The following is a 12,895-nucleotide window of genomic DNA, read 5'->3' on the forward strand; positions in this document are numbered from 1 at the left end:
GAATTTAGTAATAAATTAAAAAAAAAAAAAAAAACCTGAGTGGATTAAAAAAAAAAAAAAATAAGATCAATATTAAAGCAGTGTATAAATACATTTCACAAATTAACCTTTGTTCACTTTGAATAAAAAGCATCATTTCCCTACCATTTCAATATGTAGCCCTTTACTATTTTGACACCATTACACACTGCAACACCTTTAAAAATGAAAACTAACTTTCTACTCCAAGTGAAAACCATATGTGCCTATTAGATACAGCACTACCAATTTCAGCAAGTAATAAATCACTGTTGGAAAAGTGCTTTCATTATGTGAATACACATTGGAATGACTTGATTAAAAAAAAGATTCATGAAGCTCATTAGATAAATCACAGTGACATGGCCCAACAAGCAGCCCCTTTACTTATAGTCACATGACCATGGAAAATATCACTGCAAAGGCGCTAGAAACTTGGCACTTGGGAATGTCTTCAAGTGTGACAGAGCATGTGTGTTGCATGATGATTTCCCTCCCAAGAGTCAAGACAACAGTTTGACTTGTAATCATGCTACGAATCCGGTCTTCTACAAAGTGAAATGTGCCTTTTTGGGGGTTGCAGTGTGCAGTTTGGTGGTAGGTTTGATCCTCACTTTGAAGACTCCGGTGCTGCAAGACTGGGATAAATTACATGGACTCCTATTGATCAGCTGATGTTACATTGGTGGTTCAGTGGACAGAATACAGCAGAGCTCAGAGCATCTATAACAGACAGCGGCATCACCCCCAAGGAGACAGGACATGACTGCCACAGTTACATGCAAAATGGCCATGGTCCTTCTGCAAGATGAGCCGATCACAAAAATTGCACTTTGCACTGGTTATGGTCACATATTCCATCCCAATTTAAAATCCCCCCTCCACACCCACACCCACACCCACACCCACACCCACAGCCACACACACAGCCACACACACAGCCACACACACACACACCTTCTGCCTTTTATCCATTTTAATACACAGAATAAAGATTGGTCAGGAATGCTCAATTACAACAGAAATGCAGGTAGACTCGTCTTTGTTCAGAGCTTTCCGAGGCACATATATGTATGTATGAAAATTTGGCAGCAGAGGTGGGCCTTGGACATGACACATCTTTTAAAGTAAAAATAAATACAAACATAGCACATCCTTAATATTGACAACGTAAAGGGGGGTGGGGGAATGGGGTTTCAATAAACCTTTTACAGTGATAAATGTACAGTATTTCTGGGAATACTACTGTCCGACAGAATAATTCACAACTTTTTTCTGGTTTTACTTTTTTCCTTTATTGTGACTGGGGGATGTTGCTGTTCTCCACAATTCCAAGAATTATAAAATAAAATGGAATAAAACAATCACATGAAAACGTCAAATAACTGACTAACTGAAACGCTTACAACAATTCCTAAAGGAAGATTTTACAGTAAACCTAGTTTTTTCTCTGCTCATGTCTTAAAATGTGGTTTGTCAAACACATCGAAAACACCATATAACAAAATGTTTTGCAATCCCCTTCAGTTAAGTTACAGTCCAAAGCAAAATGCCTCTTGATTCAAAAGGCGTAAAGTCAAGTATACTCTCAGCAAGAGCACCAGAAACTAGCCAACCCTCAGTGGAGGGGCCACAAGGACAACACCATCTCCCCGAACAAATAGCATTGGAATGTTTCTCTTCGTGGACTGCAAGACAAAAGAAAACACCTTTTCACGACATCATCCTCTGACTGTACTGCACAGGGTATCAAGGCTCTTGTTACAATGAAAAAGTATGTCCATGGGTTTATGGCCATTTGTTTCACCAGCATATAGCAAACTTTCCATGCAGCACACATAGTCCTTTTTCACGGGTTTATATATTTGTACTAATCTGATGTTCTGTTACAACTCTGCCCCTGAGATAAAAAAAAAATCAGTTTGCGTAAAAGCTAAATCAGCATGTGTAAAGACAGGTGGAGGAAATGATAACTGGGCATTGATACTAGACAGCGGGTCAAAATAATTATAAAAACTCACCTAATCATCGTTATTGAGCAAATAATAAATTTAACAGTAAACAAGCAATACGCTGTCAAATGAATATCCTTTTCACATTTGTGCCTCCAAAATTTTACACTGAGTTGTTCAGTCACCCTGTAAAATTAATGTTAATTACTAACATCATCACTTTGCTCCCACACACTTCCTTACCTATGTGTATTAAGGCTACATGCTGCAAAATGTTCTTACTGCACAAGTTTTTTTTCCTATCTTTGAAGAGTGGTTGTTTGATAACACGCAATGATTGTTCGAATATATTGCGATGGCTTGTGTCTACAATACTCGCCATTACACAATAAGACTTGTGTATCATGTTCAGCAGAGCCAAGGCTTTTAACACATATTTAAGTGACAATGCCTAAATAAATATAATAAACTTTCCATACCTTATAAATCTCTTCATAAGTCTCCTCATCAATCTCCACAGTGGTCACCGTTTCCTCCACATCTCCCAGGATCATATTTAGATGCTGGTCATATGCCTAAGACAAAACGCAATTACTATGGGGTTGCTCTGTGCACTCATCTACATCCTTAGAAGTATACATTTCTGCATTCATGATTCAAGAGGAAAAATTTGTATTGTTATCTGTACAATGACATGGATGAATGAGACAATGAAAAAGTGAATGTTGTATATGTGACCTGAATTACTTACAGATATCAGACCTAAGTACTACAACGACACCTAGCTGAAGTAAGTATACTTCCTTCAAATAACCCCCATTTCAATGTTTATGCAAGATGCTTTTCATTTGCCACGACTTGACAGGTTTTGTATTAATGCAAATTAATAATTACTCCAGATGTTTCTTGATATGACAGTCTTCAGTCCAATAATGTTCATACTGGGTCATCCGAAATAAACAATTCGTCTACAGTGCCTTCAAAGAGCTGACAGATTTGCATATGCAGGGCTCAACGCTTACTTTGAAATGTGGCTGCAGAAATATGATTGCCATGTTTTAACACTGTATATTTTGAACCTCCCTGCAGGAAACTGCTTGAACAGGCAATGCTTGCCTGAATTTGTTTCAGCTAGATTGTCAAGTTTACCTGTCATTTTTTAACATCCATTTTTATTACAATGTGCATCCAAACTTTGGGTTATTCTCTTTGGGCTACTTTATGAAGACATAAAACAATAATCTCTGATGGTATTAAGACTGTTTGGGGGGGAAAATTGGAGAATTGTAGATAAAATTTTCTGTCAAGTTTAAATCTCTGAAAGCCAGTCAGTGGAGCAGCATCTCATTTAAGTATGTGTGATATAGAGTGCAGAGGCAGTGGATCAGAGGTATGCACTCCAATCAGAGCGTTCTTGTATCGATTAGCAGCAGTACAATCAATATGATCCTGACTTGATAAAGCAGTTACAACAGGAATTTTGCATCTGGGATTTAATACATATTGTCTGGTTTTATTTTAAGGAGGACAGGAGGAGATTACAAATATTTTATTGTTCTATTATGCGATGGTGAAATTGCATGGCACAGGCAGCGTTTAGTAATTACTAAGGTATGATGTTAGTAACCTTAAAACAATAACAGTGCTGGTTTGTCTTACATGTAATCTGCCCCTGAGCTCTCTGTCATTCCTCATCTTGACGTAGATTCGCTCATCCAAACTGAGTCGGATAAGGTCGAGTGGCTCCTCCACAGTGTTGGTTGTCTGTTGCTGTGACAGAAAACACAATTATTAAAAAAGTGTGGCACCAGTTATTCAATTCACATGGCTCACATGTGTAACGAGATATGCAATTGTTTTGGTGTGGTATTAGTTGTATTTGTAGAGATATTAAGTTTTCCAATAATCTTTGTCGGGATCTCCATAGTAAGTGTTGTTGTTTGGTGCGCCAAAATCTAATGCAAATCTAATATCACCTGTTCATATCACAATCTCTGTAACTGTGAAAAGAAGCTACCCGTAAATCATGAAATCTGAGAGGGTTAAGCAAAGTCATGGTGATGTTATAGGGAGGGACCCTAACATGGACTTTTGGGGGTGAAAATTAAGAGTTTTATAACCCATAATATTTCGACAAAATTTATTTGTCGCTCACACATTTGAGCACAATATATTTTACAGGTTGTGTAATATTTCTTGATAATCACGTTCTCTTATTTTCCCACGCCACTGATTGTCCCTATATGTATTACTGCACGGGAAACTACGAGGCTGCTTGTTGCATTCAGGCAGTGTAGGTGCTGTGTTTAATTTGTGTTACTTCGTTCAGACCCACAGCAGCTATTTAGCTGGCAAAACCAAAGCACCTTTAGCTTAGGAAATTAATGGTCATTGGCTGCATGGTGATGTACCCATTTACCTAAATTTGTAATATACGAAGTATTCATCGTTAGCTCTCCGTCAAACCACTTCCCAGACTCAACATTCGGAGTTAGCTTTGATTTGCTTTGTCATTTATAACGAGCTAACTTAGGCTATCTTTCTCAGATACGCAATTTTAAAAAACACGTTAGCTTGCCAGCTAGTTCAGATGCAACGTCTATGCGACGTTTTGGTCAGCAGACAACCGGCATGCCGCACGCTTTCATTTCTCTTCATAAATTCAGAAAATAGATTAATGCAATGGAAAATTTACGTGTTACTTAGTAACTTAATATCCAAACAAATCACTGATTATACACCTAGCTGTGTAGCTATAAGAATAAAAACAGCATGGTTTAAAAGAAGAAAATACACCAACCTGATCAACTTCATCCGCCATTTTTCCAAGTTTCCCACACGTCAAATAATTAGCGGGAGAGTTTGACTTGTGCCAACTGTAGCAAAGATACACTTAATAATTACCAGTTATTTAGCCCATATACTTCTGTCTTTGTCTTGCAGTAGCAGAATAAATACTAAGTTTTACAGATCGACTATTAGTGAAAACAACCGATATTTACAACTTTGCGGGACACAAAAACGAACTATTTCCTGTAGAGTTCGAGTTTCCGCTTCCGGGTTTCTTAACACTGAATCGGAAGTAGTAACGGAGGTACTCATCCTGAAGGAATTTCAGTATCGTCACATTAGACTGATTGGTGTGGCACAAAACCTCGCCGACCAGTCATTTTTAAGTCCATCTCTCTGTTTTTCTGTCATGTTTTAGAGGATATCCATGTACATATTTCCCCAAAACAAAACAAGATTAGATGTAAAACTGAAACCACAACTTTAATAGCAGAGTCTAATGTCATGACTTACAACATTTTTATTATGTGATTATGTTAGATTTGTATATACTGTAACATACATTAATGCATAGTTAGCTTTGTGTAGGCATTTAAGGAAAGTTAAAGGTTCTGATTTGATTCACAGGTGAGGGATTGCTGTTGTACCTTCAGGCAAGGTACTAACCCTTAACTGCCTCATTAAATATCCATCAGTATAAATGAATTGCATGTTAAAAACTATGTAGGTCACTTTGAACTTGTTTACCGAACTAATGCAACATTCTGGTATTCACAAAAGTCTACAAACACAATAAAAAGATAAGGAATGAAATCCATGCATGCCTTCGGGATGGAGGCATCAGCATTGCTGATAAAAATGAAATACATGCTGGTCTTCAGATCAGAGAGAACAAACTGAAAGGGTGGTGCAAGTTTTAAATTCATTGCAAATACTCAGTGGATAGAAAACACACTATGATTTTTATTATGCTTTTACAGGGAAGAGAAAATCAGAAAACCTTACAGACAGTTTCACATACTCATCAGCTGACACATCCTATCAACATTCTACTCATTCTGATGAAACCAAGAGATAAGGCTAAAAAGTATTTACCATTGGTTGCTTCAATGCCACACTTGGCAGTGTAGTCGACTGCAAGGCCCGAAATACTGTGACAATGCAAAAAAGAAACATCAGCCCTCATCCCACATCAGTGCATTCATATGGCCAGTATTAATAAAAAGATTACAGTGTAGCTCTGATTCATAAATCCTGTATATAGAACAAAAGGATATGGGTAATGAAAAAAGGGAATATAACTACAGTGTAGCTGCTGTAAGTGTGGTCATCCTCAAATGTGATACTCATAGCACCAGGTGGATGAGTTCTTTGTTGCTGGGTGCCCTGTAAATTCTTGCCAATAATATGTAAGTGTTGTAATTTTTTGGTCACATCCTACCACCTTTTCAAGGCTCATTTTGAGATCTGAATCCTTTCAGTGGCGACGGTGAAGGTACAAGTCACAACGGGGACAGCTAAGACCTCATACACCATGCCATGCCCCAGGAGACACTACCATTTGGAATGGTGATTCAAACAGCAAGTTTCATTATTGAAACAAATTTTTATTCATAATTTATTCAATAATTCAATAATCTAATGACATGGTTACCACTTACCATTTGGTACACTTGAAATACTTGATTAATAATTGTGGCTGCATGCAAATGTTTTAGCTTTGCCTTGCAGTTGTATTTGCTATTTGTTCTTAACTGTATGTAATATTTTGAAGTGAGGTGAGCTGTATGAAAATAAAACTTGTTTGACTGATATTAAGACACTCCCCATAAACAAATAGTTAGAAATAAACCATTAATCCATTCACAGTGTTGCCTCATCTTTTCCATTCTTAAAATATTTCTTCTTACTTCTAAAAAGTAATTCATATTTATTGATTTTTTTTCCATTTAATTTCAAAACATATAAAAGATATATAAAAGGATATATAATAAAAAAATATAAAAAGATATATAATAGATACATAGTCGTTTTGTGTTTTACTTTCTCAGATATGATTAGCGATTTAAATTCACTTGTAGACAAGCTTTAGGAATTTTCTTTTATTTTAAGAAAATACATTTGTATGACGTCCTGCACATTCTTGATGTCCCAGAATTTCGTAGTCACGCCAAATTTTGACGTATAGCTGGAGGACTTTTTGGCTAAGCTGATAGTGTTCTGGGCATCTCTTCTGCTGTAACGCAAGTGAAGACGAGGGAAGGAACAAGGAAAATAATTGCCCATTTTTACCCATTTTATTTTTACACATAATCGTTACTATCACCAGCAGACGCATCCCTACTGTCATCAACCGAGTGCTTGTCATTTCTGTTTTATTGTCAGTTTGAAAAACGACGTGAATGTGTTCCCTGGCCGTTGTTTTTGCGGTGCTCGCCGCGTTTCACTGCAGTGTGCCTGTTTCAGCGGAATCCAACCTTCGTTCGAATTACAGACCAATAATCGGTAAGGCTATTTTATGATAGGCTACTGTCTATTTTTCTCAGACCGTAGGAGTTCAATGCTTTATTTTCTCCACACCCACTTGTCGTATTCCATCTGAACATTTTTTTTAAATCAAAGTTAAGATGATGACAGTTAACGTTACTCATTTGGAGGCATTACTGCACGTGCCCTCATTTATTTATAGCATGTATTCCTTCCACCCTTTCATATTATCAGGCTGAACGTATCTACCTGGGTACTCCGCAAAATTCTGATATAGGCCTAATAAATTGTCTATTAGACGTATGTCATTTTAAATGGACGTTACATAACATTCCACGGACATATATGTGCTTATGAATTAATGTGCGCCATGGTTTATAGGCATTTGGTGTGTAATTAGATTAGCTACGTCAACATCAATTCTTCATCCAGTGCTAGCACTTACATGTTATCCTGGACATGCTACGTTATTTTATTTGTGAACCAATAATAAGCAGACTCTCGAACATTCTGGAACAGCTATGTACAGTAGTCATTGTTTTGTGCATTTTGCCTACGTTTTGAATGTAACATGTAATATTAGCATCAGTTCTTTAGATACAACAAAAATATAATTTAACATGAAATGGGGAAGTTTATTTAGTGTGGTGTTTTATTTAGTCTGATTGTCGTAAATATGATTTGGGTGCTTTAGCAGAGTTCTTTGCAGCAATTAATTTTTTAATATCACTCTCATTCACTCTGTAATTATAATAGTTTCTAAGGGTACATTTTTAACTAAAAAGGGAGTAAAAGGTTTGTCTTTTCCCCCACAAAGATATTGTGAGTATGAAACAGCTTCCTGTGCTGCTTTATTACAGAGGACTAACACTGGAGGCCTTGAAAAGACTAAAATATAAAGTCATAGCCCTGGTGTGGGACGTTTGCTTAACAGATCCACATTTGTGGCATAGACAAGGATTTAATGCCTTTTGCTAAATGTTTCTGTTTAGTTCCATATTTATATTAGTTCAGTAAATTGATAGATGTCATTGAGTTCAAACTAAAAATGCAGGTTCTGTTTCAAAGTGTGGCTCATACCCAGACTGGGGACACTGTTGATATCTCATTCATTGGGCTATTACACAATAGGGGTTTTGGCCCAGGAGAATATTTTGGGAGACCCACACGCACAAGGATCCTCCTATATTGCCGCCTCATATGTGAAGTACCTGGAATCAGCTGGGGCCAGGGTTGTGCCAATCAGGTAAGCTCTTTTGATGGAATTTATCTTATTGTTGATGGAATGTACCTTATTTAAGTAGATATGCTTAAACTGAAACCAGCTGACATCTACATTCTCATTCCTTCTGTTGTCAGAATAAACCGCACAAATGAGGAGTATGTCAAGCTCTTCAACTCCATAAACGGGTATGTTTTTTGACGTATATGTGAATTTATCATGATTTATGTGTGTGTGTGTGTGTGTGTGTGGGTGTGTGTGTGTGTGTGTGCGAAACCAGCATCTTTGTGAAAGATATTTTAAGAAATTTGGATGAATTTGTTTATTGATGTTTCAGGCTGCTGCTTCCAGGGGGTGATGTTGATCTACAGAAATCACAGTACAGCAGATTGTCCAAGATATTCTATGATCTGGCAATAAAGGTATTGTAATATTTTCCTTCACAGAAGTTTTGATAATAGAAGGAGAGATTACAGGTGAAGGTAAGAGAATATGATCTGGAAAAAAAACTTTCCAAGATTAGTTTTATGCAGTCAGGTACTTTCCATGTGCATGCTGTGAGCAATTCTCCAGGGAAATATGTACTGTTTTGTGTATTTTTATTATTTTATTTTTTATTATTGTGTATCTACTTCATGCATTTGTTCTGCTGTAGAGAGTATAATACCCTTTGAAAGTGTGATGTTAATGACAGACATAGCATTCCTAGACACAAGTTCTACAAATGAGATGTTTGCAGCAAGCAAATTACTATACTTGCTAGCATATTAAAGGTTCTAGCTAGCTAGTCTAGTCAATTATTCATCAAAACAAGTAATCAATAGTTACTCTTTGCGTATTCTTGTATTAATCAGCTGTATAACACATTGCTGTAAGTGTGCTGGCTGTCTGGATAGCTTGCTGTAGGTCATTTTCTTAACTACTTTGTTTTACTGTCTAACTTGATATCTCAGAAACTGAAATACATCTATTGTATACTTATGTAGCTTGGCTATAATATGTACACATGTTACAATGAAACTGCTTCTGTCTGTACTTCTGGTGATAAGAATATTGCTGTCTTAATAGCGACTTTATATCTGTTGTGTTCCTCAAAATTAGACAAAATGCCAACAATTTGCTAATGTTACACTAAAGTAATGTTTTATAAACACAATAAGACAAATTGCACATTACACTCCTTTATATGTCAGCTGATGAAGAGTACAAATCACATTCCTTTCATAACAACATCAACTGCACAGTAATGTGGTTTTACGCAATAACAAACACACAATGGCATAGCTGGCTAAGTAGCAACCAATCTGTTGAAAGCCTGTGACACAGTGCCTCAAAGAAGTAATAAACATATGCAAGTTTTGTTTGTTTTGCATCATATCAGAGCTAAGGCCTGTTGGACATGTAACTGTCGAAGTTGTTTGGGCTCAATTGTTTGCTAATTATATTTTGATGATTACACAACTCTTCAAATAAACCACTACTGTCTCACTATGAAAGAAGACTGTAATGTAAATATGAACTGCTTATTGTTCCTCATATCCAGTTTGATCCTAAAATCTCTATTCCTTTTTTTTTTTTTTTGCCTACACAGGCCAATGATGCAGCAGATTATTTCCCAATATGGGGCACCTGCCAGGGATTCCAGCAGTTGACGGTTCTTACCAGCAGCAAAAACCTTCTCACCCTGACAGACACCAAGGCTGTGGCTCTTCCCCTCACCTTCACACCAGGTTAGGATTCAACAGTTTCTTTTCCCTTTCAGCTCCTGACTCAGCATGATTTCTCCACCACAGGGATGGGGGGAAGAGTAATGGCTTTTAAAGATTTAAATTCTCAGTCAGTCTACAGCAGCAGGGAGTGTAGGTGTGTACACTTGCTTCAGCTCTGAAAACTTTGAACAATAAGCCTGCGGCATGATCTGTTTGTTTTACTCTACTCCAATATGAGATGAAAAGAGCATTCCTTACATTCTTGCTTATTTCGTCCTCTGATGGATTTTGTGTTTGTGGTCATTTCTGTTTGTGAATGTTTGAGATTCCATCTTAACTTTCGGGAGCCTGCATTAAAGTCTACACACATACACATCACTGTCAGTAATGCTCCAGTTATGCTGTGAATTTTATTCCCATTTAATGACTCTTGTCCACAAAGTATGAAATAAAACAAGTGATTGAAAACATAATATGGCATGACCAAAGCATTTTTTCAGTTCACTTGAAAGGATAAAAAGCAAGAAAGCATCCACGGTAGCTATGATTCTGCACAAATGGATTTTTCTTTTGTCTCTGTGCAGCTGTGCAGAACAGTCGCATGTTCAGGAGTTTCCCAAAGGACCTGCTGCAGTCCCTGGCTGAGGAAAATATCACATCCAACTTCCACAGCTGGAGCATCACCCTGCAGGTAAGCAGGCATTTTATTCGCTGCAACAGTTATGACCCACAAAATAAGTGATTTAACATTTCAGTTTAAACCATATTTATCTCATTCTTTTTACTTACAGAAATCTAAAAAATTTATCCCTAAACAAATCTGTCTTTACACCGAACACTGATCCTTTTCAGATGGCATTTTGTGTGTGTTGCACTGTTCATGGCAACAAAGTTCCATAGAGATGGCTCTGTGACTTCTCGGCACCATCCTGACTGCACTGTGAATAGAATTTGAACCTTGAATTTAAATGGTCCAGCAAAACAAGAGCTGTGTCGAACTGTGCCTCATTGTCTAATGTTTATTCACAAAGCTGTTCCCAGCAAAGGGCTTTCAGACAATCCAATTGCAAATAACCAAATGTAGCAAACCAGTATAACCTACTATTAACCTAGGATTTAAATCTCACCTGCCCCATCACCACCTTTTTTCACTTGTGTGTGATGTCCAAATGGGGGTGAGCGATCTCGTCCAAATGGTTAAGTGTGATCCTGGATTCCAAGTTAAAGGTTAAGCTCCCCATACCCATGTCAAACAGCAAGCCTCTGCCTTCACCAATAGATACATTCAAGTTGTCTGGAAACTCGCATCTACTGAATAACTTACTCTCAGTATCAAAGTATTAAAACTGTTGATTAACCCCAGATTTGAACCTTGACTTTCAGAATTTCACCCGAAATGTGAAGCTAAAAAGATTTTACAAGGTTCTTTCTACCAACACAGATGGGAAAAAAGAATTTATTTCCACTATGGAAGGTATGTGAATTGCATCTTGAGTGTGACAAAAAAAATCATGTGGGAAGGTTTGTCCTGTCTGTCACAAGATCTGTTTGGCAGTCAAATGCAGATCTAATTGTCAGCAAATATGTAAGGCATTCAACTCATAAATGTACACCAGGCCTCCACCAGCTGCAAACACAATAGGCTGCAGTTTCAAATAGTGGTTAGAGTTGTTCTTTTAGACCTGTTCACCTCATAAGTAAGGTGCATCAGTACTCTTTATGATGAATTACTAGGCTACATAATGGGTATGTCGGTGAGAGAATGAAATTTATCCTGGCTAACTGTGATAATGTTTTCCTCCAGCTTATCGCTACCCCTTCTATGCTGTTCAGTGGCACCCAGAGAAGAGTCCCTTTGAGTGGATAGACAAGCCAGGAATGGTACACACTCCTTCTTCCATCAGAGCTTCCTTCTACACTGCCAGCTTCTTTGTCTCTGAGGGTAAGTCATATTAATATCTACAGACAGCTAGATTCCACAGGACAAAAGGTCTTATAACACATTCTGGCCTAATATCCTTTGCATGTTGTTTTCTTTGTTAGCCATGAAAAACCAACACCGCTTCCCCAGCCCCAGTGAAGAGGAGAAAGCCCTTATCTACAACTATTCGCCAGTTTTCAAAGGTCTTGGCAGTATATTTATGCAGAATTATTACTTCAATTGAATCTGTAAGGCATTAAATGTTAAAGTGTGAAACTCACTGAAGGTTTACATCTGTGTTTATTTCAGCAATACAAAATAATAATGTGGTACAGTCAGACTGCTTGACTTAAATTAGTGTTTGATTTTAATTTTAAACCAGTGCTTTCATTATTGTTTCATTTGTATTAGACTGAAGACTGTCAGGTTATTTTTAAACATTCATTTTAATAAGCCTGGAATGGCACTGAACTGTTGTGTTAGAAACCACTTGGAAAATATTATGGAAATTATATTTGTATTGGATGCATGAACTTTGCTTGTTTAAAAATGGAAAGTGTTATCTCCATCAAAACATATTTCTGTAATCTTGTACAGAAATGCGTGTAATGTTTCAGTTATTAATGTCATGTATTGAGATGTAATTTCATAGCTGTAATGAGAGGATTGATTCCATCAACATATATATACGGTATAGTATATTCTGGAATGTAAACATGTCAATCAATTCATTACATAGATCTCAAACTTTAAAAGGAAAAAAATAGGCAAAATGCGATTAAGTAGTTACAAGCAC

At 37.1% G+C, this 12,895-nt stretch overlaps 2 protein-coding genes across 2 annotated transcripts; one reads left to right on the forward strand and one right to left on the reverse strand.

The window, feature by feature from the left end:
• Positions 1-1,122: 1,122 nt before the first annotated feature.
• Positions 1,123-5,017, reverse strand: lsm3 (LSM3 homolog, U6 small nuclear RNA and mRNA degradation associated). The gene is made up of 4 exons (XM_036532117.1): positions 4,771-5,017; positions 3,630-3,740; positions 2,450-2,545; positions 1,123-1,706 (listed from the first exon to the last, which is right to left on the reverse strand). Exons 1-4 carry the CDS (start codon positions 4,789-4,791, stop codon positions 1,626-1,628), a joined length of 309 nt encoding a protein of 102 aa, XP_036388010.1. The 5' UTR covers positions 4,792-5,017; the 3' UTR covers positions 1,123-1,625.
• Positions 5,018-6,959: 1,942 nt separating this feature from the next.
• Positions 6,960-12,367, forward strand: zgc:171566. The gene is made up of 9 exons (XM_036531868.1): positions 6,960-7,265; positions 8,379-8,493; positions 8,607-8,657; positions 8,807-8,891; positions 10,061-10,199; positions 10,763-10,869; positions 11,562-11,652; positions 11,983-12,120; positions 12,222-12,367. Exons 1-9 carry the CDS (start codon positions 7,163-7,165, stop codon positions 12,341-12,343), a joined length of 951 nt encoding a protein of 316 aa, XP_036387761.1. The 5' UTR covers positions 6,960-7,162; the 3' UTR covers positions 12,344-12,367.
• The last annotated feature ends 528 nt before the right edge of the window (positions 12,368-12,895 follow it).

This window comes from Megalops cyprinoides, chromosome 6 (genome assembly GCF_013368585.1).
Source record: "Megalops cyprinoides isolate fMegCyp1 chromosome 6, fMegCyp1.pri, whole genome shotgun sequence".
In the NCBI taxonomy this organism is placed as follows: Eukaryota; Metazoa; Chordata; class Actinopteri; order Elopiformes; family Megalopidae; genus Megalops; species Megalops cyprinoides.